The 26,908-nt window shown below is 45.6% G+C and overlaps 1 protein-coding gene across 2 annotated transcripts in view; it reads left to right on the top strand.

Moving 5' to 3' along the window:
• Nucleotides 1-26,148, top strand: part of LOC121553485 (extracellular tyrosine-protein kinase PKDCC) — a 40,777-nt gene extending 14,629 nt beyond the window's left edge. Inside the window, exons 2-7 of one of the 2 annotated variants that reach the window (XM_041866616.2) lie at nt 8,473-8,595; nt 12,927-13,201; nt 13,635-13,714; nt 15,417-15,524; nt 23,605-23,778; nt 24,338-26,148. In XM_041866616.2, the coding sequence (XP_041722550.1) occupies nt 8,473-8,595; nt 12,927-13,201; nt 13,635-13,714; nt 15,417-15,524; nt 23,605-23,778; nt 24,338-24,423 (846 nt within the window). In that variant the 3' untranslated portion in view covers nt 24,424-26,148. Of the gene's footprint in view, nt 1-8,472; nt 8,596-12,926; nt 13,202-13,634; nt 13,715-15,133; nt 15,525-23,604; nt 23,779-24,337 lie in introns of those variants that run through there. The other variant, XM_041866617.2, reaches the window with a different exon arrangement.
• Nucleotides 26,149-26,908: the final 760 nt, after the last annotated feature.

The following is a 26,908-nucleotide window of genomic DNA, read 5'->3' as shown; positions in this document are numbered from 1 at the left end:
TTCGTATGATAGAGGTGTTCTTGTTTGCCTGACACTCAGTCCTGCAGTGACCCTGTCCAACAGAATAGCAGCAGTGTGCTCTGGGCTCTGGCAGATGCTGGGGATTTCATCTCTGGACAAACATGTCCGCCCCGGGGCTGGTTTGATCGGGGGCCAGGAGGCCCTCGTTAAAGAAAGTGTGGTGAATGGGGTAACAGCCAGCTCGGCCTGCCCTGCCGGCCCCCACGTTTATTTACACATTAATAATGTCCCACACAGAAATGCTTTTGTGGAGCACTGATGCGTTGGCATATTATGACGGGTATAGCATATGTTCTCGACTATTTCATCTGCTTCTTGAGCGGGGCAACTGTTCCAGCAGAAGCACCCCCCCTTGGCTGCTTGACCCGTCTCACTCTGACCACAGCAGAACCTGCATGGATTCCTTCTCTTTGTCCAACTTCTTCTCTCACTTCTCTATATATCTCTATACAACTGTCTCAGTTGAAATGTTCATTCCCACTACCCTACATTTCGTTTAGTAAGAACAGAGAGACCTTCCTTCCTTCAACTTACTTCCTGTGTGTACAGCCAATTGGCCAGTGGGGTTAAACCCCAGGGTATGGCCTGTGTGAGTGTAACTGGTCCCTGGGCTGGTGTGTGTTTGTGGCCCTGGCCCTCGGTCCCCTCTTTGTTCCTGGTGAGGCCATACCTTGCCGTGCCATGCTGACTCACTCCTGCCTCTGGCCAGGAAAGGGGAGAACTGCCAGGGGATTGGCCAACTAGGCTTTGTTCCTAACGTGCCTGCCTTTTCACACTTACCTCACCTCACAGTTTCTCAGCCTTTTCACTGTAGGCCACACACTCTCATACTACATATACATCAATTCCAACAATGCACATAGATAAACCTCTTCTTACAGAAAGAACAGAGACATATCAAAACCCGAACTCACAACAGAATACTTAATAATCCCATTGAAAAACAACATTTTGCATGGAAAAACATTTCCCTAAAATAGTTCAGTGACGTAATGCCTTTCTCAGTAGAAAGACGCTAGCAAACTACCGATGTGAGTGACCTCTGAACTCCAGTCAGACAAAATGGCACCAGATTCAGAGCAAACACAAACACTGCCTCAACATTCGTACAGCTGCTATCTCACTCAGGGCATGCTGAGTTGCCGATGAGTCTAGTCTGCCACGGAGGAACAACACTGCCCAGATGCAGTCATGTTCGCAAAAGAATGCCTCTGCTGCACAATACCAACTACTTCAGCACTGGCTGCAGATGTGGTGCACGCACACGATCTGGGAGGGGAGTGGCACAACTGAATGCATTCAACCGAAATATGTCTTCCGCATTTAACCCAACCCCTCTGAATTTGAGGGAGATGGTGTGTGGTGATAATAGTCAATAATGTGAATTTAATCTCAAATAGCAAATCTTTTTGCACACTCTGACCCCTGGAAAAGCTCCTCTGGCATTGCCAATGGCAATCTCACACACATGCAGTGTCATGAGCCCTCTCACTCCACCGGGTTACCACCTTAATTGGTTTCCACTATCTTCCACTCTGCTCACCTCCCTCTCTCTACTCAGCCTAACTAGCTCCACCTGTCCCTGCTCTGCTCGGCTCTAATTACTCTGCCAGCTGCGCTGCATTACCCACTAACCTCTCCCAGTATTTAAGGCCCTGTCTTTCAGCTCTCCGGTGTCAGATCGTCTGCAAAGCTCACACCCGGAACCTGTTTGCTCGCGCTTCTGGCTCACCCTGGTTTTGTGACCCCGGACCTGCCTGTTTATTGGATACTCTTCTGCCTTAGGAGATCCAGACCTGCTTCTGCCATTACGACTCCTGACTACTCTTCAATCCCGGTAACTCTGACCAGCCTTCTGCCTTGCTACTACGTATTTTGGATTCCCTTGAACTGTACTTCTGCCTGTTTTCATCCGCCCCGTTGTGTCTGTGTTTCCTCCCCCCCCAGGACTTCTGGACCACCAACCACCGGCGTCATCGGACGCATCGCTGCCACTGGGGGGAGGCACAGACCCAGCACATCGGACGGGATACCCCTGGAGCCTTCACTCACTCCCTACATCCCTTTCCCCTTAAGTTTTAATAAACTTTCTGGTGTGACGCAATTGTGGTCCTCTTGTCGTCTGTCTGAACCGTGACAGTACGATCTGACCATTATGGACTCAGCGCACACTTTCCCCGACATGGAAACCGATGAGCATGAGCAGCAGTTCCAGCAGCAGCAACAACAACTCGCCATGCTCATTCAACTCCTCACCAACCTTACCCCAGCCAGTCTGCCCACCAGCCCAGCCCCCGAGTTACCTGCCCCGGTCATTGCAGCCGCTGCTCCGGAACCCAAGATTGGAAACCCCGAGCGGTTCAACGGCGATTCAACCCAGGTCCGGCCATTCCTGACTAGCTGCCGACTTCAGTTCTCCTTGCAGCCAAGGACCTTCGCCACGGAGGGGGCTAAAGTTGGGTATGCCATCACTCACCTGACGGGCCGAGCTCGACTCTGGGGAACAGCAGAGTTCGAACGTCAAACCCCCGCATGTGCAACCTTCGACCTGTTTGCTGAGGAGATGCTGAAGGTGTTTGACCTGGATTCACCCACCGCAGAGGCGTCTCGTGAACTGTTCAGTATTCGACAAGGCAGACGTACAGTCGCAGACCATTCCATCGACTTCCGAACCCTGGCTAGACGAAGTTCTTGGAACACACCACCGTTGGTGGGACGCGTTCTTCCATAGTTTGGCTGACTATATCAAGGGACGAGTTGGTCTCCCATGAACTGCCTTCCACTCTTGATGAAGCCATCGCACTGACTGTCAGGATCGACAGAAGGATACAGACCCGTCGTCGTGAGAGGGGGCGCCAAGGTCCACCTACTACCGGCATTCGGAGAGATCCGACTGGGCTCCTGTCATCTACTGCCACTCACCCAGGTCAGCTTGATCAGTCTGAGCCTATGGAGATTGGGCGAGCCTCCCTCACTCCTGCAGAGCGCCAGCGCCGCTTCACCTCAAACCTCCGCCTCTCTGACTCAACTCACACCCTGGCTGCTCTGGTGGATTCTGGCGCCGAAGCCAACATAATGGACGTCAAGCTGGCACGCCAACTGGGACTGGAGAACCTCCGTTTGACACCTCCTATTCCTGCCCGGGCACTGGACGGACACTTACTCGGATCGGTCACTCATGTCACGGCCCCGGTCTCGATGGGTCTGTCCGGAAACCATCAAGAAACTATCCAGTTTCACCTGCTCCCCCTCTCCAGGCCAACCCCTCATCCTGGGTTACCCATGGCTCCGCCGGCACAACCCTCAGCTCGACTGGGTGACCGGGGTGATCAGGGGAGTGGGGAGAGGACTGCCACCGAACCTGCCTGCTTGCTGCCGCACTACCCTCGGCCAGTACCTACTAACTCCGCTCCGGACCTCTCCAATGTCCCAGAATGCTACCATGGTCTCAGAGAGGTGTTTAACAAAGCAAGAGCCACATCTCTGCCCCCTCACCGACCGTGCACGACTGTGCCATCGACCTCCTCCCTGGAACAGCTCCTCCAAGGGGGTCGTCTTTATTCGTTGTCTGCTCCTGAAAGAAAGTCCATGGAGGACTACATCAATGGCTCTCTGTCCGCAGGATTAATCCGTTCATCTTCATCTCCTGCTGGTGCTGGCTTCTTCTTTGTGGGGAAGAAGGACGGATCTCTTCGCCCCTGCATCGACTACAGGGGACTCAACGACATCACAGTGAAAAACCGTTACCCTCTGCCTCTGCTCCCCTCTGCTTTTGAGTTGCTCCAGGGAGCCACTGTTTTTACCAAGTTGGATCTCAGAAACGCTTACCACCTAGTGCGGATCCGGGAGGGAGATGAATGGAAAACCGCATTCAATACACCAACAGGCCACTACGAGTATCTGGTTATGCCTTTTGGCCTCACCAATGCTCCTGCTGTGTTCCAGGCTCTAGTGAATGATGTACTGCGGGACATGTTAAACAAGTTTGTCTTCGTTTACCTGGATGACATCTTAATTTACTCCAGAAACCTGTCTGAACACACCCGCCATGTCCAGCAAGTCCTTCATCGTCTTCTGGAGAATTCCCTCTACGCCAAGGCAGAGAAATGTGAGTTTCACGTCAAGACAGTGGCCTTCCTGGGGTACAGAGTGGCAGAAGGAAGTATCCAAATGGATCCTGCCAAAGTATCAGCAGTCACTTCGTGGCCAGTTCCGGAGAACAGAAAGAAGCTGCAACAGTTTCTGGGGTTTGCTAACTTCTATAGGAAGTTTATCCGGAACTACAGTACCGTTGCTGCCCCTCTCACTGCTCTAACCAGCACCAAGCAACCCTTCACCTGGACCCCAGCAGCCGACAAAGCCTTCAGTACCCTCAAGGTGAGGTTCACCTCCGCTCCCATCCTCCAGATGCCTGATGTGGACCGGCAATTCATTGTGGAGGTGGACGCCTCGGATGTGGGAGTTGGTGCTGTGATTTCTCAGTGGGCTGCGGAGGATAGGAAGCTCCATCCCTGTGCCTTTTTCTCACGTCGGTTGTCCCCCTCTGAGTGCAATTACGACATAGGGAACCGTGAGCTGCTGGCTGTGAAGCTTGCCTTGGAGGAGTGGCGTCACTGGCTGGAGGGGTCCACCATTCCATTTCTCGTTTGGACCGATCATAAGAACTTGGAGTACATCCGCACGGCCAAACGGTTGAACTCCAGGCAGTCCCGCTGGGCCCTGTTCTTCACCAGGTTTAATTTCACTCTGTCATACCGGCCTGGATCACGCAACACCAAGCCAGACGCCCTCTCCCGTCAATTCCAGAAGGATGACACCCCTCCAAGGACCCTGTGTCGATTCTGCCAAGTCCCTGCATCGTTGCAGCTCTGACCTGGGCTGTTGAGGAACAGGTGCTGGAGGCTCTCCGTAACCAGCCAGGTCCCAGCACTTGCCCAGCTGACCGCCTTTTTGTCCCCCGAAGACCTGAGGTCCCAGGTCATTCAGTGGGGACATGACTCCCGCCTAGCTTGTCACCCTGGCTCCACCCGCACTTACAACCTGCTCGCCCAGAGGTTCTGGTGGCCCTCTCTGAGGAAGGATGTACGGGAATTCGTCCAAGCCTGCCCCATCTGCAACCAACACAAGTCGTCCTGCCAGCCCCCAGCCGGATTGCTGCAGCCCCTGCCTGTGCCCAGACGTCCCTGGTCTCACATCGCCCTTGACTTTGTCACGGGGCTGCCCCCTTCAAGTGGCATGACCGTCATTCTCACCATCGTTGACCGTTTCAGCAAGATGGCACACTTCATTCCCCTCCCCAAGCTCCCAACCGCCAAGGAGACCGCCCAGGTGGTCCTGGAACACGTCTTCCGGATCCACGGACTGCCAAGGGATGTTGTTTCTGACCGTGGCCCACAATTCTCCTCCGCTTTTTGGAAGGAGTTCTGTCACCTGCTGGGAGCCACAGTCAGTCTGACTTCCGGATTCCATCCCCAATCCAATGGGCAGTCAGAGCGGGCTAATCAGGAGCTCGAGAAGGCACTGCGATGCATGACTTCACGCAACCCCCACTCCTGGTCGCAGCAATTGACATGGGTGGAGTACGCACACAATTCTCTGACCTGCTCTGCCATCGGTATGTCCCCTTTCCAATGTGTTTATGGATACCAGCCTCCTCTATTTGCCAGCCAGGAGGAGGAGGTTACTTGCCCATCTGCACTTGCTTTTGCCCGTCGATGTCGCCGCACCTGGTCACAAGCCCGAGCCACACTCCTCAGGTCCGTTGCCAGCTACACTACCGGGGCCAACCGTCGGAGAATTCCTGCTCCCACCTACCATGTTGGTCAAAGGGGTGTGGTTGTCATCGAAGAACCTGCCACTCAGGGTGGAGTCGCAGAAGCTGGCACCTCGGTTCATTGGCCCATTCCCTATCATAAGAGTGATTAGCCCAACTGCTGTCCGGCTCCAACTGCCTAATTCCCTGAGGGTGCACCCCACTTTCCATGTGTCTAAGATTAAGCCCATCCATGAGAGTCCGCTGGTCCCTGCTGCGCCTGGTCCTCCTCCTCCACGGCTCGTCGATGGTGGTCTGGTTTACACCGTCCGCCGCCTGCTTCGGGTCCAGACGGAGGGGTAGGGGTCTCCAGTACCTCATTGACTGGGAGGGCTATGGACCTGAGGAAAGGACCTGGGTGCCAGCTAGTCGGATTGTGGATAGGACTCTCATCACCGCTTTCCACCAACGGCATCCTGATCAACCTGCAATCCGTAGGGGCCGCCCCAGAGGGGGTCCCTAACCGTCCGGCCCGCTCGGCTTCCTGTCCTGTGCCTGATCCTGTCTCGGGACCTGTCCCATCTCCCGACCACGGCCCTCCGGCTTCCTCCGAGGATGAGGACGTTCACTCGGACCGTTCGGAGGAGTTCTAGCCCTCCTCCGGCTCCCCTCCTCCCGCCCGGCGTGGTGTTGCTCTTGGGACTTCTGGGGCCGTCCCTTGGGGGGTTCTGTCATGAGCCCTCTCACTCCACCGGGTTACCACCTTAATTGGTTTCCACTATCTTCCACTCTGCTCACCTCCCTCTCTCTACTCAGCCTAACTAGCTCCACCTGTCCCTGCTCTGCTCGGCTCTAATTACTCTGCCAGCTGCGCTGCATTACCCACTAACCTCTCCCAGTATTTAAGGCCCTGTCTTTCAGCTCTCCGGTGTCAGATCGTCTGCAAAGCTCACACCCGGAACCTGTTTGCTCGCGCTTCTGGCTCACCCTGGTTTTGTGACCCCGGACCTGCCTGTTTATTGGATACTCTTCTGCCTTAGGAGATCCAGACCTGCTTCTGCCATTACGACTCCTGACTACTCTTCAATCCCGGTAACTCTGACCAGCCTTCTGCCTTGCTACTACGTATTTTGGATTCCCTTGAACTGTACTTCTGCCTGTTTTCATCCGCCCCGTTGTGTCTGTGTTTCCTCCCCCCCCAGGACTTCTGGACCACCAACCACCGGCGTCATCGGACGCATCGCTGCCACTGGGGGGAGGCACAGACCCAGCACATCGGACGGGATACCCCTGGAGCCTTCACTCACTCCCTACATCCCTTTCCCCTTAAGTTTTAATAAACTTTCTGGTGTGACGCAATTGTGGTCCTCTTGTCGTCTGTCTGAACCGTGACATGCAGGCAAATACGCACGCACACTCACATGCACACACAAACACACACACACACACACACACTAATGATGCACACACACTCCTTAAATACCTTTGAGTAATCAAGTGTTAGTCCTGTATTGCTTTGAGTAATCAAGTGATAGTCCTGCATTGCTGTACCTGTTCTAAAAACACCATTCTTATTTTGCTGCAAAAATGCACTTTGGATTCATGTACTCAACAAAACACTGTTTACAGAGAGAAGTAAAGAGACTCTAGAAACTACAAAACTCAACTCTATTCAACTGAACTCAATTCAAACATGCATTCTCACTGCACAAGGAAAATGTTGAATTGGACTCATCCTGGAGGCCTGAATAAAGCTCTAGAAGTCTACACTTACATTCCATTACATTTTCGTAATTTAGCAGACGCTCTTATCCAGAACGACTTACAGTTAGTGCATTCATCTTAAGATAGCTAGGATGAGACAACCACATATCTCAGTCATAGTGTACATTTTTCCTCAATAAAGTAGTCATCAGCTAAGTTAGTGCTGGTAGGAAAAGACAAGTGCGAGTGTTAGTGCAAAGTAGGCAAGGGTGTAGTCTTTTCCATGTGTTTCTCATGCAGCACCCATGGGTGGGGTGAGGGGGCACTCTGCCAGCCTTGCCCACAGGCCCTTCCTTTCCTCCCACAGGGTTGGCACCCACTGGACACCTCACATTTCCCATCACACACCACTGCTATAAATGTCCGCATCGCTCTTCACAGATGCATCAAAACTGCTAACAAACATTAGTCAGACTCCAAGTGTATGAAGCTTTTACTTTACTCTCTGACACGCTACATTCTCACATCATTCACTTGTGAAGCATTTTATTAACCAAAAAACAACATGCAATGCCACCTTCTCTGTTTTGCATAGTCAGTGTTTTCCCTTGATTCGGTTTGGAGGGTATGGTTGACAGCGATGTTGGTTGCTTAGCTTTTAGATTGATTTTCATGCCCTCTAATTTCAAACGACTTCTTCTGGCACAAATGATCTTACGTAAATGTTTCTGCAAGCAAAGGGCCAGCCAGATTCTCTAGGAGACGGTTGCCATGGTAATGCAGAGTAGAGTAAACAACTGGAATCGACCAAAAGAAACATTAATCAGTGCCAAAGCTATCTCATGTCTCATTACCTTTTCAGAATCAGAATGCATGCAACCAACATACAGGAATTCAATCTTCTGATAGAGATTGTTTGCAGTTGACCGCTCAGATTTATACCATGTACAGTATGTATAGATAAATAACCAGTGTATCTATTTGTCCCCCTCCAGTTGTATGGTTACTGCTACCAGGACAGCAATGACATCCAGGACACAGTGACAGCCATTACAGAGCTCGGTAGTCCTCTGGAGATGATCCAACTACTGCAGACTTCCTGGGAGGAACGCTTCAGGGTGAGTGTTACAACACACACACACACACATTTCACTTCAAGCACTACCAGTATTTCATCAAATGCCACATTGACATTAACACTTCTCTTGTGAACTTCTTGTACTTTTCTCTCTCTCACTGAACAGAGTGCAACATGTATGAGTCAGCGGAATAGGCTGAATGCTGGTTGGGGTTACTGAGGGTGGATGGCATGCATGAGTTACCTTACTGAGCCTCCTGTGACTCAAACCCATTACAGCCTGTCTGAGTGCAGAGCGAATTGGCTGGCTTGACTTGGTTTATAGGGACACTACAGGTATAGGAGATGGTATTTCCAGAGCCTGCCCAGTTTCCTGCCTCCCTAGCTTGGCAGCATGGGCCTGTGTGCCACTGGGCCGCGTCTGCCGATCACTATCGCCACACTCTAATTATTCCCTATTGCTTCCTGTGGCCTGGGAGTGTCCACCCGCCTGCCGCACAGAGGATGGAAGAGCTCCAGTGCATGAAATCACCAGCAAGCTCTCTACCTCTATACCTTCCCTCACTGGCAAGACTGGAGGAGATTCACTGAGACAGTCTTATAGACAAATACTTATTTACAATGACGGCCTACACCGGCCAAACCCAGACGACGCTGGGACAATTGTGCGCCGCCCTATGGGACTCCCAATCACGGCCGGTTGTGATACAGCCTGGAATCGAACCAGGGGGTCTGTAGTGACGCCTCAAGCACTGAGATGCAGTGCCTTAGACCGCTGCGCCACTCGGGAGCCCATGAATACGGGGCGGGAAAGTTCAGTTGAGATTGTTTGCCAAATTCCAAATCAACCTATAGCTGTAGGTACTTATGGATCTGAAAGGAATGGATAGATATATAAAAACATAGAATGGATAGATATACAAAATGTGGTATTAGCTTCACCTTGCCCTCTGATAGGCCTTGGGCTTCCTTAACTGCCTTGGGCTTCCATATCATTTACATCTATCCAATCCTTTCAGATTTTAGTAAGTGCCTGGGGGGTAGGGACTAGGGTGTAGCGGCTAGGGGTATATTTGGAACTGGGCATGGGGGAGTTAGTTGTAGTGTTCCCAATGTAACCATTGACACATGCACAGCTCAACACGTCCTTGGATGTGTCATCACTGTCATTTATAACACTACACACTACATCCATCTACATGTCATCAAACTAGTCTATGACCTCCTAAAGCATCATTTGTTTCATCCCTTAATCAACACTGTATTTGTGGAGGAGAGGCGGACTTTAGCCCTTTCCTGCAGTTAATGACCTAGTTGCCTCATGGGTGGAATGCTATTAATATTTTTCATAATTTCATAATTAATAAACATATTTGTTTTTAAATGCCCAAAATCCGGTGTTTCTATGTCAAACGGTTTTGTTATATTTCAGTCTTCTGTGATGTATATAAAGTGTAAAATTGGGATGCAAACAAATTTTTTTAATACATTTCAACTCTATATCTGACATGGTACAGGTATCTTCTTTTTAAGCCCATAATAATGTGTTTGAGGTGTATACTTTTGTTTCAAAGTATATTTGTTTAAGACTAGTGAAACACTCTGTGTGACAATGATTTAGCCCACTGCAGTAAAAGGTTAACCAAAGTCAGAGCTGCCTCCCTTGCGGAGTTCCATAGTGTAGTTAGACACATCAAATACCTCAGCCTTCTGGTAAATAAATTGAGGTAACTTTCCACTGATTTCCTGGGCCTGGAATGATAGCCAGAAATGTTTCTAAGCCGCTGAAGTAAAAGTGAAATAAATTCCCCCTTTTAAACAGCGACCATGAAATACCTGCTTTTAAAGACTTCTTCCTAGTGCTTGTTCCTTTTTGTAAGTAGGATAGCAACAGCATTCAAATAACTTTCATTTGCACATAAAAATCTGTTGCTTTTCTCCAAATGGCTCTGTAAATGTCTTTGCGGTTCACTCACTGGGTTTGAGGCTCAGTGCGAAAAGGCTTTGTCTACCTTTGAGAGAAACTATTGCATTAAAAAAAAAGATGTCTTGGTTTTTGTCTGTGTAACTCGATTTTACCGTAATGCAATATCAGAGCATTAGGTTAGAAAAATGTAATGAGATTATCATTTACATTTTTTTACTTAAAGGTGCAATATGCAGAAATGCTCCGCCATTTCCTGGTTGCTACAATTCTAATAGTTTGCCTAATTTCAGTTTATGTGACAAAACAAGCAATGTAGTGAATCATTGGACCATCTAAACCGCTGTGAAATATCCTTTCAATAACCCCAAATATTGTATTTTCAGCTGTTTGAAGCTGGTGTACAAAACCAAAAGTAAAAGATGCAAAAATGAAACTTAAGAACAGACAGCATAGATATAGCACACATAGAACAGATCTACAACTTCTTAGACTTGCTTTCAATGAGAATGACAGCTCTATAACTGACATTTCTATGTGAATTTGGTCCAGTCGCCCAAAAAGTTAGATACTGCGGTATCACCACATACTATCTCTGGATCTTGATGTGTGTGTTCGTGGAGGCATCAGTGTGTGCTGTTTTTGGTTGCTCCTTTGTTTCCCCACAACATGTGTCAGGTATCTCTTCCTCTTACATTTACATTTTATGTCATTTAGCAGACGCTCTTATCCAGAGCGTCTTCCAATTAGTGAGTGCATATATTTTTCATATTGGCCCCCCGTGTGAACTCTTCTCACCCAAGATCCTTCCCTTGAAATGTGGAGTGCAAAATGAAAGAAAAATATGCTTTTTCTCGGAGTATTTGCAATTCGTATGAGACATTAATAGACTCTAGGGAGGCCCGCTGTAAACCCACTGAATTTCAAACGCTCCATTTACCGTAAGTCTGTAGCCATTTCCTGTGAGCGTTGATAAAGGCTTTGATGGCCTCGGCCTGCAGCCCTTGTCAGTGAGACAGACACACCCATATCCCCCTTAGCCCCTCCCCCTCCTTCACCAACTACTCCCACCCAGCAGTCTATCTGTCAACCTTCAGGTCAGGCTCATTTACATGTATGTATATTATTAACTAATGGCTGAATTCAATCAAACCCGTATTGCAGATTTACAATAAACAGTAGTACTTTTTCCCATGGTCAAACAAAATGAGTTTTGGGTACTAAAAAAACCTATGACTATCAATCAAATCAATCATTTTATAAAATCTGACTACGAGAAGTTTGTAAACAAAGACACTGCAACAATCCTATGACTAGTCTGATTAAATTCCAGCTTTAGCCTCATCATTGTACACAGGGAAGGACCCACATTGAAATGTGGACTATGACCCAGCATATAAGCATAGTGTGACATAGTATTGCATCCCTCCAGCACTACTCTTCCTTCACTAGGGTAAGAAAAAGACTCCTCCAGCCCCTAACTCACGCCTCAGTGCTCTGTGTCTGACCTCTCCCACTCACTAATAATCCACAGAACATTCAAAACAGATTTTGTCTCGCCTGAAAAGAAATGAGCTGTTCAGCTCCTCCTCTTCACCTCTTTTCTCTCTCTCCGTCTCACTCCCCCTCTCTGTTTGGTTTATAGTTGTCACGTTCGTTGTGTAAAGGATCGTACCAAGGTGCAGCGTGGTATGCGTACATAGTCGTTTATTTTAATAAACACCAACAAAATAACAAAATCCAACAGACCGTGAAGTTCAAGAGGCTAAACATCAAACATGCCAAACAGAAACAAGATCCCACAACATAGGTAGGCAAAATGGCTGCCTAAGTATGATCCCAATCAGAGACAACGATCGACAGCTGCCTCTGATTGGGAACCACACCCGGCCAACATAGAAATAGATACACTAGAATGTATCCAAATCACACCCTGACCTAACCAAACAGAGAATACAGGTGATCTCTAAGGTCAGGGCGTGACAATAGTATGTCTTCTATAGGTCTCAAGTCCCCCTTTCACACGTCCTCTTGCCACTCTCAGCCCTTACCCTTGCCCCCTGGACACACACAATGAGAGAGGGACACACATATACAGACACAGACACAGACACACACATGGTCCTCTCAGGGATTTATGAGTGTACATGGAGGACAGGGAGTGGGTTGCTCTCAGTCAACTTGTCCCCAAAGAGAACAATATAATGGAAAACAAACCTGTATTGTCACAATACGTTACGAAAGCCATGTCATGTGTTGGCATCACTTGATCATTGTCTGGAGACCTTTGGATTTAGAGAATTACCACATAAAGACAGTGCAGTTGCTTGCATAAACGATGAGTTGAATGGGTTGCAAACTATGTGATGTAAACGTGTGTTAACGTTTGATTTCACTCTCTCTTCCCCTCTCTCTTTATCTCTCTCTCTCCTCTCTCTCTGCTGTAGATCTGTCTGAGTCTGGTGCGTCTTCTCCACTTCCTGGCCCACTCTCCTCTGGGCTCTGTTACCCTGCTGGACTTCAGACCACGCCAGTTTGTCCTGGTGGCGGGGGAGCTCAAAGTCACCGACCTGGACGACGCCAGCACCGAGGAGGCCCCATGCTCACCCTCCTCCACCTCAGATTGCGTCATGGAGTTTCCCGCCCGTAACTTCACCCTCCCCTGCAGCAGAGGGCGCTGCCTGGGCATCAACGAGAAGCGCAACCTCTACAATGCCTACAGGTGAGGAGCAAGCTTTGGCCATTTGACAGAAGAATCAAGACCCCCCCCCCCCATTTTAGAGGGTCATCTAATTAGTTCAGCGAAGGCTGGTGGGGAGGGAGAAATCCGAGGATGGGTTGGGTCCATTGCATTTCAGCCATGACAATGAGTTTCTCCTCCGATTTTAAGGGACACCAGCCTCCTCTGAATTAGTTACGTCATCGTATGATAAAAATAATTATCCAGTCAGATAAACACTCCAAACAGCTTACCCGACTGCTCGGAGGTGTCTGCATGGTCCTAAAGCACACCGGTGCCTCGTTTTGTATAACATTCCAATGATAAAACTGTGGGGGACAAAAATGCAATTTCATGTCCCTGATGAGAGTGGATTTGTTGGAGTCAAAGGATTCTTGGCTGTGGTGTTTGAAAGTGCGTTGGTTTTGATTTCCAGGTTTTTTTTCACCTACCTGCTGCCTCACAGTGCCCCGCCCACTCTAAGACCCTTACTGGACAAGATAGTTAACTCCACAGGTGAGTGCCCACTGGGCACAGACATCAGTTTGGCTTAATTTTTTTGTATATACATTTCATTGAGTTGTCAACTAACGTGAACTTTGAACCATGTCATTGGATGGGTGAACAAAATACCCCAAATCCTGAAATTCCTGTACATTGATTTTTTTGCAAATCCAATCAGTTTTCCACATTGCTTCAACTTCATCACATGTACTTTTTGTTGTTGAAATGACGTGGAAACAACCTTGATTCAACCAGTTTGTGCCTAGTGGGTGTTTGTTCTCTCTCTCTTTCTAGTTCTCACTAGTTCCTCTTTGGCTTAGGGATGAAGCCACTTTAGCTACCAGTATACCTAGACTGTCTCAGTGCTGTCAACGTTATCTGCTTAAGCTGGATCCCCTTCTATCCACCCTGCCCTCTCTTTTTCTCTCTCTCCCTTTCTCTTTGCTTCCCCCTCTCTCTACCCTTCCCTCTTCCATTCTCCCCTCCCTCCCTCCACTCCTCCCTATCTGGCTTGTCATCAGGTTGATGGTATGTCAGCCGGGTGTTTGAGATCTGTTTTTCTGGGACACAACAGGCCGTGAAGGCGCGGGCCACGTGGGCGGGCGGTGTGTGTGTCTGTCTGTGTGCATGTGTGTGCATCTGTGTGTGTGTGTTTTAGTGTGTATGTGTGTGTGCGTGCGTGTGTGCATGCATCTGTGTGTGTGTGTGTGTGTGTGTGTGTGTGTGTGTGTGTGTGCGCAAACTGGGGGATGGGTCAGGTGATCTTATCTCTCCCAGTCAGACAGACAGCTTAACGACCTCTGAGCAGCTTGTCCTATAAGGCAGGGGTTCTCAAACATTTTGGGGCCAGGGACCCCTTTTGTGATAGCAAATTCATTAGGGAACCCCTCATAATCAGAACAACACTCGAGTGAGATATTTCTTTTTGCATAAAATTATATTTACTAAGACTTTACTATGACTTTGGCAGTCCGTGGCCTGATGAACCAAGTCTCTGGCCCTGGGAAGGAACATTTAAAAGGCATGCCTCTTGTCATCGGAGAGATAATTTTTCAGTTTTAAAACACATTTCCTGCAATTCTACACATTTTGCTATGAGGCAGAGAGAAGACGTTGCAGTTTTATTTCAAGCTTAAATTACAGTGCATTTATTTTTTAAGGATTACAATAAGTATTGAGTTGAAAAATGTATAATTGGTGGAGTACTGTGGATACCAATATCCCTGTGAACCTCCCAGGCCCATGTTGCCCAGGGTTAAGAACATAAATTGTAGAGTAATATTACAATGTATTGTCTTGTATTACACCCTTTAAACTTATTCCATGTATCCCTCGGCCAAAATTGGTTTAATCTGTTGTTGTTAGTAGTATTTTTATTTTTTTTACAATGTAAAAAAAAGAAAATAGAGAGAGATTTCTTTAATATTTCAGATCTGGCCGCGGACCCCCTGCAGTACCTCCGCAGACCCCATTTTGAGAACCCCTGCTATAAGGATAGCCTACACTGCCCCATGTCTCTTGATGTTCAAAGACTGAGCTGGGCCTTTTTTGTTTGTGCTATTGTACACCAGTTTAAACCAGATGTGGTTAAATTGTATGCTTTAATGTCTGTAGAACAATGAGTCCTAACCTTTGTTATGTGGAATTTTGTTTGAAGGTGTAGAGTTTAAACTGTGTTGCACTATCTGAATGTTTCTTCCTGTGTTGGTTTCAGGAGAGCTGATATGGGGGATAGATGAGACGCTGCTTCAGTTGGAGGAAGTGTTGCACCTGTACAGAAATGGATTTTACCTACACAACCGCACACAGACGCACAGAGCAGGTACATATGCATGCAACCACACACACATACATACAGTACACATACACATGTGCACGCATGCACACACACACCCCCACCCACATACACACACGCACGTGCGCGCACACACGTACAGGCCCGCACGCACACACACTGTCATACCACAGCAAATCCAGTACATCACTCCTCTGTTCCCATGCATTCCTGTGTAAGATAACAGTCTAATGTAATTAAACCCAGCAGTGCATCCTACACACACACTGTGCTAGATATCAGCTCATATGGTAATATAGTTACATAACTGGCTGTCTCCCCTGGACTCTCTGTGTCCTAGACGACCCCTTTCCATTGGCTATATGTCTGGGCTCCTGGCATTTATCTGCTAGACTGACACACTAATGCCTGAGTCTGGGGTTGGAACCGCCACATAACAGACTGGAGGGCCCATGAAGATGGCCATATATGGGCTGGTGTGTGTGTGTATGTGTGTGTGTGTGTGTGTGTGTGTGTGTGTGTGTGTGTGTGTATAGGTGAGTACTCCTAGAGGCCCAGGGGGGTGAGGTAGGGAGAGAAAGAGGGCTCTGATCAGATATGCTCTGGACAAATGGAATGAGATTAAAAAGATTACAATTTATATAACGGGAGTGAACTCAATGGGGGATGGGAAAGACTGACAGTGCTGCTAATCCCAGGGTGCATTTGGGGGTGGGGGGATTAGACTGAGTGAGCTCTCCCTCTCTCCCGCTCAGTTCTCATCTATGCCCGAAAGCTTTCCTTCTCTATCCTTTCACCTTTTCCCATTCCTCTAACTGGAGGATTCAGTTTTCACTTTCTTACATTCACTTGGTGTCCCTCTTCTTCTTTTACTTTCACGTGTTCTTTCTCTCTCCATTCCTCCGTGTATCATCACCTCACTCCATTGGCAGTGTAAAGCAGACTCAGACAGCTGGTGACTGACGAGTGCTCGCAGCCCAAGGGCCGAACACAACTGGGTCTGCTTAACTCTTTACAAAGACACTGCTGCTCCAGTAGGCCTCTCACTCCCCAGTCCTCACCCTGAGCTCCTCTCTCACTGACACAGAACAACAGTGCTGTGGTTTCCCTCCCTATGACTATAACTATTACACAGGAACACTGGTAGGGTCTTTCTCAATGACTACCCAGCTAGCACATTTGGTTCCTTGGGAGTTGGGGGAACGTATGTTTTTGGTTTCACATTGGTTGTGGGAACAAAGCCATTAATTTACTGACTGGTAAAATGGAACGTTTTTAAAACGTTCTGAGAACAGAAGTGAAAATGTTGCCTGTTCTGGGAACGTTTATTTTTAGGTAGCAAGGAGGTTCTGAGAACGTTTTACTCTGGTTCCTTGAAAGTCTTCCTGGGAGGTTGTATTAACGCTCTGAAAACTGAAATGATAGGTTATTTGGAGGTTTTTGAATAACTTCCTTAAACTGAATGTTTCAATAAGACTTTTAATAACACTGCTAGCTTATTTTGGGTTAACTTTTTTGAACTCCAAGCACAGATAGGACACATGGAAATTATTTTCCTTAGGCATTAATCATGCAAGCACATGTATTTATTTATTGTTGCACAGCATCAGTGAGATTCAAACCTATAATCTTCTGTTCTCTATCCATGTAACTAGTCCATTGCGCCAACAGGATGGAGCTAGCATCCATTTGGCACAATGGACTAATTCCATAGATAGAGAACAGAAGATTACGCATACAAAGCTGTTCATTTTAGTCTATTCAAACAGACCCCATTTCAAAGGAAACAAGCACTCATTAAGATCAGGTGTGGCCAATTAGTGGGCCAACACACTTGAATACACTTAACAAGATCGAGAAAGTTGTATGTATATGTTTTTAAATAACATGCATAGAACGTTTTCTGAATGTTACTAAAGTTTCCTTGTGGTTTTTATGGAAATGTTAACATTCTCGGAACAATTTGAGAACATTACTTTAAATAGAAACATGAGGAAACCTGTAGGAAACGTTATGCTGAAGAACTGAAATTCCCACAGAAGAACATTGTTTCTGAACGTTCTCTGAACTATTTGAGAGCATTCCCAATGCCCAAAAAGCTGGAGAACATATCTAGAACTTTTAGGAAACGTTCCTCTAAAGTAATGAAATACCAAGAAACTGAGAATGTTCCAAAGCCAAGCAACTATCCTGCACCATTCCCAGAAAGTTGTGGGAAGGTTGTATGTAGGGCTGTTGCGGTGACCGTACTACTGCCACACCGGCGGTCACGAGTCATGAAGGCAGTCAAATTCCACGTGACTGTTTAGTCATAGTAATTAGGCTTCTCCAAGCTCTGATGCTGCTGATGGTCATTAGTAGCCTACCAAACTTGCTAACTGCCTGGTACTCAGCACTCTATTGTCCCTCTAATCACTCTGACATCAATACAAATGTAATCGAAAATCTAATCAAACACTTCATGGGAGCCCATGAGCTCATGTTGCGCAACATTTCTATAGGGTATGCATTTATGCACGAAAACAGAGTGATGGCCTCTATTGAAAAGAGGAAGATTCCATCAGCTTTCTATAGGCTAGGCCTACTATATTTATTTCTCAACTTTCCTAATATTAAGCAAATAGTAAGCACATTGCTTATCTTTACAACAGGAGTATAGCCTATCTGGCTGGCATGAAAATGAACCACAGGAAAAGCATCCTCCATTCGTTATTTAAGTGCAGAGATTACAAGTGTTTTCTCCCCTGCCCCTGTTTCGAGACAGATGCATGATAATGGTCCATTCTAAATCAAAACGAATTTCACACATATATTATTTAGTATATGTAAAGACAAGATTAAATCAAGAATAGTCTGATGGGTGACAATATTAGCCTATCACTTGTGAATGAAATATTATCACTTGTGAATGAAATATTATCACTTGTGAATGAAATATTATCACTTGTGAATGAAATATTATCACTTGTGAATGAAATATTATCACTTGTGAATGATGCCCAGCTTAAGGCAAGAAACAATGCCTTTTTTAAAAAACGTTTTCAAATCATAGTTGTACACCTCATGTAGCCTAGCCCATAGGTCTATATGTTTTGATATGTTTTGTGACACAACTAAAGTGGCCAAATAACTTCTTAAAATTAAGCACATTAATCCGCTTTACAAGGGGTGCAGAGCTTAACTGGCATACATAAGCAGCGCGTGAGTTTCAAGTTTGGGGAAGATAATCTTCACCATAAAAATGCACCTTTATAATAAAAGCATTACATGCATAATCAAATTTAATAATGGTGTTTTCCCGCTAATGGAACATTTGCGCTTATAGCCTACTGCCGTGTGTGCATTGCTGCACTTATAATGTGAAGAAATAGCCTAACTGTTTATCAACATTTTAAGCTAAACGTTCTCATCTGTTGCATCAGCCTCATTGAGTAAAAAACTTTTTTTTTTACATCCCACAACTGTCTCAGACTATGTTTGGAATATTTATTTATCGCACAGAATAGAATAGGTCAACTTTTGTACTATGAGGGATAGTAGATTGACATAGGCTAGTGCTTTTGCTGTTCATTAGGCCTACTCATCTTTTTGGCTGACGAAAAGTAAATGTGTACAGTTATTCCAATATCTTCAATATGCACCTCGGAATTGTATAAGGATGTGTGCAGTTGCATCCCTGATGTGTCTGTCTTCACTTGTAGCCTGTGAGAAAGACCCGTACACGTGATGGAGAGCCATGTGAGTGAGAGGTGCTTCGGAGCACGCAGCACTCAGGGAGAAGGGCCGCAAAAGGCATGGATTTTTTAGGGTGCATTACGGCCACACTAGGGGGATACTGCCGGGAAATTCGAGGCATTGTCAAGTGCTTGTCAAATTGTGAATGAGAGACTGATGAAGTGTGTACAGCCTGCGCCAAAAAACAAAGCAGAGCTCATGCCTTTCAAGCGACTTTTTTCAAATCATCATTAGAGTCGCATCATGCAGCCTTACAATATATAGAAAATCAAAACATATAGCCCAACGTTTGTAGAACAACTAAAGCTACATTAATAACTCTAAATTAAGCATATAGGAGTACCTATTTCTTTGTTAACCGCTGAAAACACAGAATAGCCTCATGTGCACACTCCCTCAAATCATATTTTATTCAGCTTTGTTAAATTGTATTCTTCATACTATAAAATAATATAAAATAATGCCACGGAATTCTAAGCAAATCTTGTCTGCTAAATGAACTACTGTATCCCACAGCCATATGGCATAGCCATATCAGGGCCTAACATAAGGACAACTCAGAGTATGCTATTCTGTTCTTCTGAAATAGACTACATTTTCTTCATATCAAGTTTCTTTAGACCTGTCTAAAATAAATAATGGATTTATTGTGAAGGTGTAGGCTATATTAAATGGATTTATTAGACTTTTTAAAATGTAGATGTTCCAAAGGTCTGCATCAGTGGCTTGTAGGCTATGTGTGGAAGCCAGGAGATGCTAAATGTGTTTATGTTAATTAACGGTCAATTACCGTGAGACTGACAGTTATTTGCTTGACAATCCCCGGCTGAAGACATTTCGTGACCGCCACAGCCCTAGTGGTATGCAAACTAACCATAGGACAACCACACTCTCACCAAGCTCTAAGAAACATATGGTTCTCAGAATGTTATGTGCTAGCTGGGTAGTGTTCGCCCATCCAGGGCTTCCCTGTGGAATGTGGCCTTGCGTCATGTGATTTTTCTGCAATTACACACCGGCACATGTCTACTTCCTTGCTCCCTCCTTCCCTTCATCTCTCCATCCCGCCCCTTCTCTCTCCCATCATGCCATTCCTGGAGCTTTTAAGTCCTGCATTTACAGAAAGCGAGATCTCCATTAAGCATTAATTACGGCCATAAAATGTCTAATAGTTGTAGTTATTTACTGCCTCCCGAAGCAAGATTGTCTGCTGCCACGCATGCAGGGGGGCCAACGTGCGTGTGTGTGGTTGTGTGTGTGTGTGCGTGCGTGTGTATGTGTACCTCCACATAATAAATTGCAGAGAGGTTGTCCAGAGAGACATACTGTCTTGTCCCCCCTCCCTCCATTTAAAGGCCATCTTTCTTCCTCCTCTTCAAACAGACGTGTAAACCCTCCCTGTAAATCACCAGGATTACTCCTGGCCCAGCCAGGCATGACATTGCGAGAGAGAGAGACAGAGAGAGAGAGATCTATTGGTGAAATACCACAGTGTGCAGTCAGAGCAGCAATATTTGTGACCTGTTGCCACAAGAAAAGGGCAACCAGTGAAGAACAAACACCATTGTAAATACAACCCATATTTATGTTGATTTATTTTCCCTTTTGTACTTTAACTATTTGCACATCATTACAACACTGTATATAGACATAATATGACATTTGAAATGTCTTTATTCTTATGGAACTTTTGTGAGTGTAATGTCACTTTTGTTTATTATCTATTTCACTTGCTTTGGCAATGTAAACATATGTTTCCCATGCCAAAAAAGCCCTTATATTGAAATTGAATCGAGAGACAGATGTTGTGTTGTGATGTCTATTCCTTATTCCAACACTAAAAGGAGTAGTCCATTTTTTTTAAAGAGTAGCAGAGATTCCAAGATAGAAAAAGAGAATAAGTAACGGAGAGAGAAAGTGAGAGAAAGAGGGACTCAATGATTCATGCTTCATAGGCTGGGAGGCTTTTAAAGGAGAGGGGGGACTTGCTTTGAAGCTGCCCTTCTCATCAGGCCCATTGTCACAGTCCTGTGAAGCTTAGTTAAACCCACAGACCATAGGAAAAGTGGATCCTGATTGTGTAGGGGAAGTACAGACGCTCACACTGCTTCATGTACAGCATGAATGCTGTCTCAGTTAAAATCACAACCTATAGGTTACTGAAATATTTATTTATTTGCTGATTCATGGAGCCATTCTAACCAGTACACACGTACATACGCTCATTATCATGCACATACATGCATGCACAAGCATGTAAGCACACACATGTAAGCACACACGCACGTCTACACACACACACACACACACACACACACACACACACACACACACACACACACACACACACACACACACACACACACACACGGCCATCCTGCTGACTGGACTGTGTAGAGTGTGGTTTCTAGCCACCAGAACCACAGTGTAATCACAGCCATTTGGGATGAGACGGAGGAAAACCTCACTATTAGCATCCAAAGATCAGCATAACAATGGCCAGTAATCATAGTCAGTAATGTTTCTTACCACTAGAAAAAGTAGCATAGAACAATTGTGTTTTATTTTACTAATCTTCAAGGTACAGTATCAAGCTACAGATGTAGTATCTTAATTTGATCACCCTGTGGCAGGAGAACTTTCAGGGAATTTAAAACGTGTAGTGTATTTGAGGTTTAAAAAGGCTTCTGAACTTTGTAATTTCCACTTTGAAATTTCAGAATTGATTTTCCCTCACGAAAAACCGATCAACCTCTACAAAAATGTCCATTAATATAATCCAAATAATAATTCACATTTCCTGTTGCTGCAGGATTATTTCCTGCTGTAGAAAACTGGCTCAAATTAAGATCCTACATCTGTACTCACCAACCAAAACCCCACATGACCCTAGCACACAAAAACCCAGAGCATGACTGTGTTGTTATGTGCATAATCCAAAGTATCATATACATTGTTGAAGTCTGATCATTCAAACTACTTACTGATACTTGTATACGGTTAGTTGCATCTAAGTTGCACACAGTGTTCCACGGGTAGCCATGCACTCTAGACTCCCTGTGACTCAGTTGGTAGAGCATGGCACTTGCAACACCAGGGTTGTGGGTTTGATTCCCATAGGGGGCCAGTACAAAAATGTATTCACTCACTCCTGTAAGTGGCTCTGGAAAACAGCGTCTGCTAAAATGTAATTCTATTTTCCACCTCAGATCCACCTAACCATGTCTGGTCAGGCTTAATCAGTAATGTGGTTATACAGTATGTCTATGGAGTTATTGTTCCACGTGAGAACACTCTGAGAAATAAGACTTGCTCTACTGAGCATAAAACCCAGGACACAAAACAGGCTATTCTAATAGAGAAAAAAATATGATTTTGTACAACATACAGCTATTAACAGTTGGCTACCAGCAGTAGTTTGATATGGGCCTTGGCAAAGGAAAACGATTTAATTCTATTGACTTTACTGTTAATCTGTTCTGTATTTTAGATTGATGTTTTTTCTTTTATTAAATGTTTGTGGACAAACTCATATTGTTAGTGAATCCTCAGGGGAACTCTGAATCTGGTTAAAACAATCTTGATCTTTTTTTCATTCACTCTATAATACAATTGTATGAAAGTTAAGTTACTATATTGGCATGGTAAATGTACATTTAAATTGCAACTGCTTAGGCCTACACATGTATGACATTTAAATGCGATCTCATTTGATTTGTACATTTTAAATCGATCGCCTCCTATTTTAAAGTGGTCCCATTTAAGATTTAAGATTAGAATGATAAAAACAGAAAAGACAAATAGAGAGAAGAGAAAGAATTGTAGAGGTATTCTAGTTTTGTGAGAAAGATGGTCCTCATTCCAGGGCCCTTCACATCACTTTCCCTTTATCTCTCTCTCCCCCCTCTCTCTCCCCCGCTCTCTCTGTCACTCCTGAGTTCAGTCTGCCTGCCTGCATTGGGTCGCGTTTGCCTTGGCGACCATTGTAGAAGAGTGGCCTTTACAATGTGTGTCAGACAGTTAGTGGGGCAGAGGGAGGGTGAGAGAGGAGAAGGGGAGTGTGAGTGTGTGTGCATGTGCGCTGTGTCTGTGTGTGTGTGGGTGGGTGGGAAGGAAGGGTGAGTGGGAGGGTGGGGTCGAGGATCACAGAAGACATGTCGGCCTCTCACTCCCCAATAGATCCATGTCACGCCCTCTGACAGACAGACAAAACAGAGACCCTGCGCTTACACAATGACCTACCTCATTACACGTGTGCAGGACCCTCAGTGCATCTACACCCTGCCAGTGACAGACACACACACACATACGCACACACACGTACACCCTTCCTTGCTAACTAAATTCCTTCTCCTCTCCTTTTCTTCCCCAGACTATAAGCGTGTGGTGGATGCCTCTATTCCTGGGGAAAACTACCGCTGCTGGCCGTCCTATCAGCACGATGGATGTCTGCTGTCAGTCTACAGCATCACAGAGGCTATTGGTGTATGTGAGAGCCACGCCCAGTGCCGAGCATTTGTACTGACCAATCAGACCACCTGGACAGGTAAGAGTTAAATTAATTTGTGTTCACACTACAGTGTTATCACTGTATTGTTGAAGAGAATGTGTGTGAGGTAAAGTACCCAGAGTTGTCAGACATCTCTCTGATCAAACAGAGGCAGGGCCTTCAGTACCAATTGTCTCTCATCACCCACTCCTCCCTAGAAGGCCACACACAAACACACACACACTTCATTGGAGCGCAGTCTGAGTAGAGCACATCAGCAAGGCAATCACTAATCGTTATTGAACCAGGCCTGTCTATACCCACAGCACTTTCACATTCATTCTCTCCACTCTTCATCCTCTCCTCCCCCGTCATACACTATCTCTCTCTGTCTCTACCTCCTCTACCTTCTTTCTTTTCAGTCTCTTTCCATTTTTTTGTCAATCTCTGGCATTGTACGATTGTCATCGCATTCATGCAATTAACCAATAATACATTGTAGAAGGTAAGCACATGCTAGAGTACATTCCGCTCATTTAACACAATGTCTTCCTCTTTCCTACTTTTCTATATTTTATTCACATTTATTGACTTTTTTATTCTTCTCTGTCTACAGGTCACCAGCTTGTATTCTTCAAGACGGGCCCTGCCAGTCTAAACTCTGCCAAGGGACGGGTCACCTACGTCAGAGTGGGCAGCTGAACCAAAGAAGGGGGAAGAGACTTAACTACCAAACCTCTGATTGGCTAACCTGATCCTGGGGTATGCCTGACCCCATTGGATGGGTCTGACAGTGGAAGTGTGGAAGATGGATCCTAGACCACACCCTCCAGTGTGAACCACCACAGGCTGTAAAGAAGGCTTACCCAAACCAGCTCCTGCTAAAGTGCAATAATAACTCAAGAATAACATTTATTTTAACATCGATGTTGATAATCTGTCCTCCATTCAATGTTTAAATGCGACTCTTTTTCGGTTGTGCAGGCTTATAGCTCAGGGTATGGTGAGGTTACCCTCCTAGCTAAGAGGGGTGAGAATGCATCCCTGTGGTCAGATGCCCCTCCTGTGCCCCCTAAACTACCTTCACATGTCTGGTCAAAAGGATCTCCTTCTGGTACTGTATCATGTTTAATCATTGTTCTGTGAAGGTTTCGAGGCGGCCTCTGTACGAACCATCAGCCAACCATCAAACAATAGGAAAGGTACTCAACAAGACAAACATATTCCCAAAAAACATCCAAACTAGGGTCTGGATTCACTCTGTATCGCTGAAGGTCAGTGTTATAGCGTGATTGAAATTTAAAGGCAATGTTCCCACGTTAGCGGAGACTGCATTCACGGTAAACACTGCATATGTCGGCTCAATCGGAAATTACCTTTACATTTCGATTGTGCAATCTCTAACGCTTTAGCGATACAGATTGAATCGAGCCCTAGGACTAGTTCAATAGTACATCTTCATACAATGTTCAGGCTTTGTTCCTGGTGGAAACAAAGGTATTGGCAAAGGACTGATGTTTCAGTGTTACTGTGACATCTTTGTCAGAGAATAAGCCCTTATGTTTTTACTCTCTGACGCTGAGTGTTACTCAGACTTTCTCCCTCCTTCCTGATCCTTTCGTCTGTTTCTCTTTCTCTATTTCCTTTCCCTTCCTCTGTCTTGTATTAGATCCACAGCACTTTCTATTAAGTCAAACAGGGTTTCTCTATGCTTTCAAAAAGCAACTCAGAAAATGATTGATTCCAAATCTTAGTGAATGAAGAATCTGTGCTTATAGCACAGATGATTGTAACATCTGAGTTATCAGATAAAATATGTTCTCTTTTAATCCTATGTTGATGAAAACAAAGAAATTGTTCTCGTATGGGAAAATCAAGGACTTATTTGGAATATTGTGTAATTGTTGATTTTGCATGTTGACCAAATGTAATGTAGTGTAGTGACCTCCTTGAGAGGGTCACTTTTTTGATCATGTTGTATTTATTGAGGACAGTGTGTGTTGGCTCCAGTCCCACTCCTGGGTCACATTCATTAGGCACCAAACAGAAGAAAAAGGACTAAAACAGGAAGTGATTACCCAAACTTGTCCAATAAGAAACTCTCATTTTTGTTTTCCTTTGCAAAACGCCTTGCTACGGTTTGCCCTAATGAATATGACCCTGGGTTTAGAGTGAACACAGCAGGAAGTAATCTCCCTCTATTCTAATTTCCTATGGAAATGTGACATGAACCTTTAGATAAATAATCAGACAAGTATCAAAGAGCTCTTGCTTTCAGTGAAAGCAGAACATTGTGAAAAAAATTAATCAAAAGTGAATTCTACAAAAGCTTTAATACTGTGTAGGTTGTTCATTGATGTATATAATGATGATAATGATGAGATGGCTATTTTTTATATGGAAAAATACAAAACTTGTGGCAAATGAGACATTTATGTGTGTGTGTGTCTCTCTGTGTGTGTGTGTCTGTGTTTATTTGAGTTACAGATCTTTTTCTTTAAATTACAGAAAACCCCTATGTAGTTATATATATATATATATATATATATAGATGGTAGAGAATGGTTTAGTAAACATGACAGGTTATTACTGTAGGGGTACAGTACAGCCTGTGATGGTGTTGATTGGCCTAGTGAAAGCCCATCCCATCTGTACCTGTCATCTAATGAAATGATTGAGGACACATTTCTCTGGGATCAGCCCAGAGTACTGGCCCATGTGTGAAAACACCACAAAAATGCACAAACACATGGAGCTGTGTTCCTCATTCTTCACTTCCAGAGAGCGAAAAATGCAAGAGGGAATAATGCAAAGGAAAAAGTCTGCAAAAAAAAGGAGTAAGAGAGTGTGTGTGTTTTGAGAACAAACATAATTTTACAATCATGGAACTATTTGGACGGAGTGTGAGTCGAAGAGGCCCTTGGAGCTGGCATGGGCCTGCAGCCCATCTGGACCGGTCCTGGGTCACTGGCTCAAAGAGCTGCGCAGAGCCAGGGGACTGGGGGAGTGGGGGCCGAGTCGGCCAGGGGGCCTGGCCAGGGGGGCTAAGGTCCCCCAATGGAAATCCTGAAGGGACCCTTCAAGCACCCAGGAAAGAAAACAATGTCTTAATGAAGAGAACACACTCTTTGATTTACTCCCCCCAACTCTCCATGAAGTGTGCGTGTAGGGAGGGCCTGTATGTGTG

The sequence above is a fragment of the Coregonus clupeaformis genome, chromosome 37 (genome assembly GCF_020615455.1).
Source record: "Coregonus clupeaformis isolate EN_2021a chromosome 37, ASM2061545v1, whole genome shotgun sequence".
Taxonomy (NCBI): Eukaryota; Metazoa; Chordata; class Actinopteri; order Salmoniformes; family Salmonidae; genus Coregonus; species Coregonus clupeaformis.
This window is presented reverse-complemented; position numbering and strand designations above follow the sequence as displayed.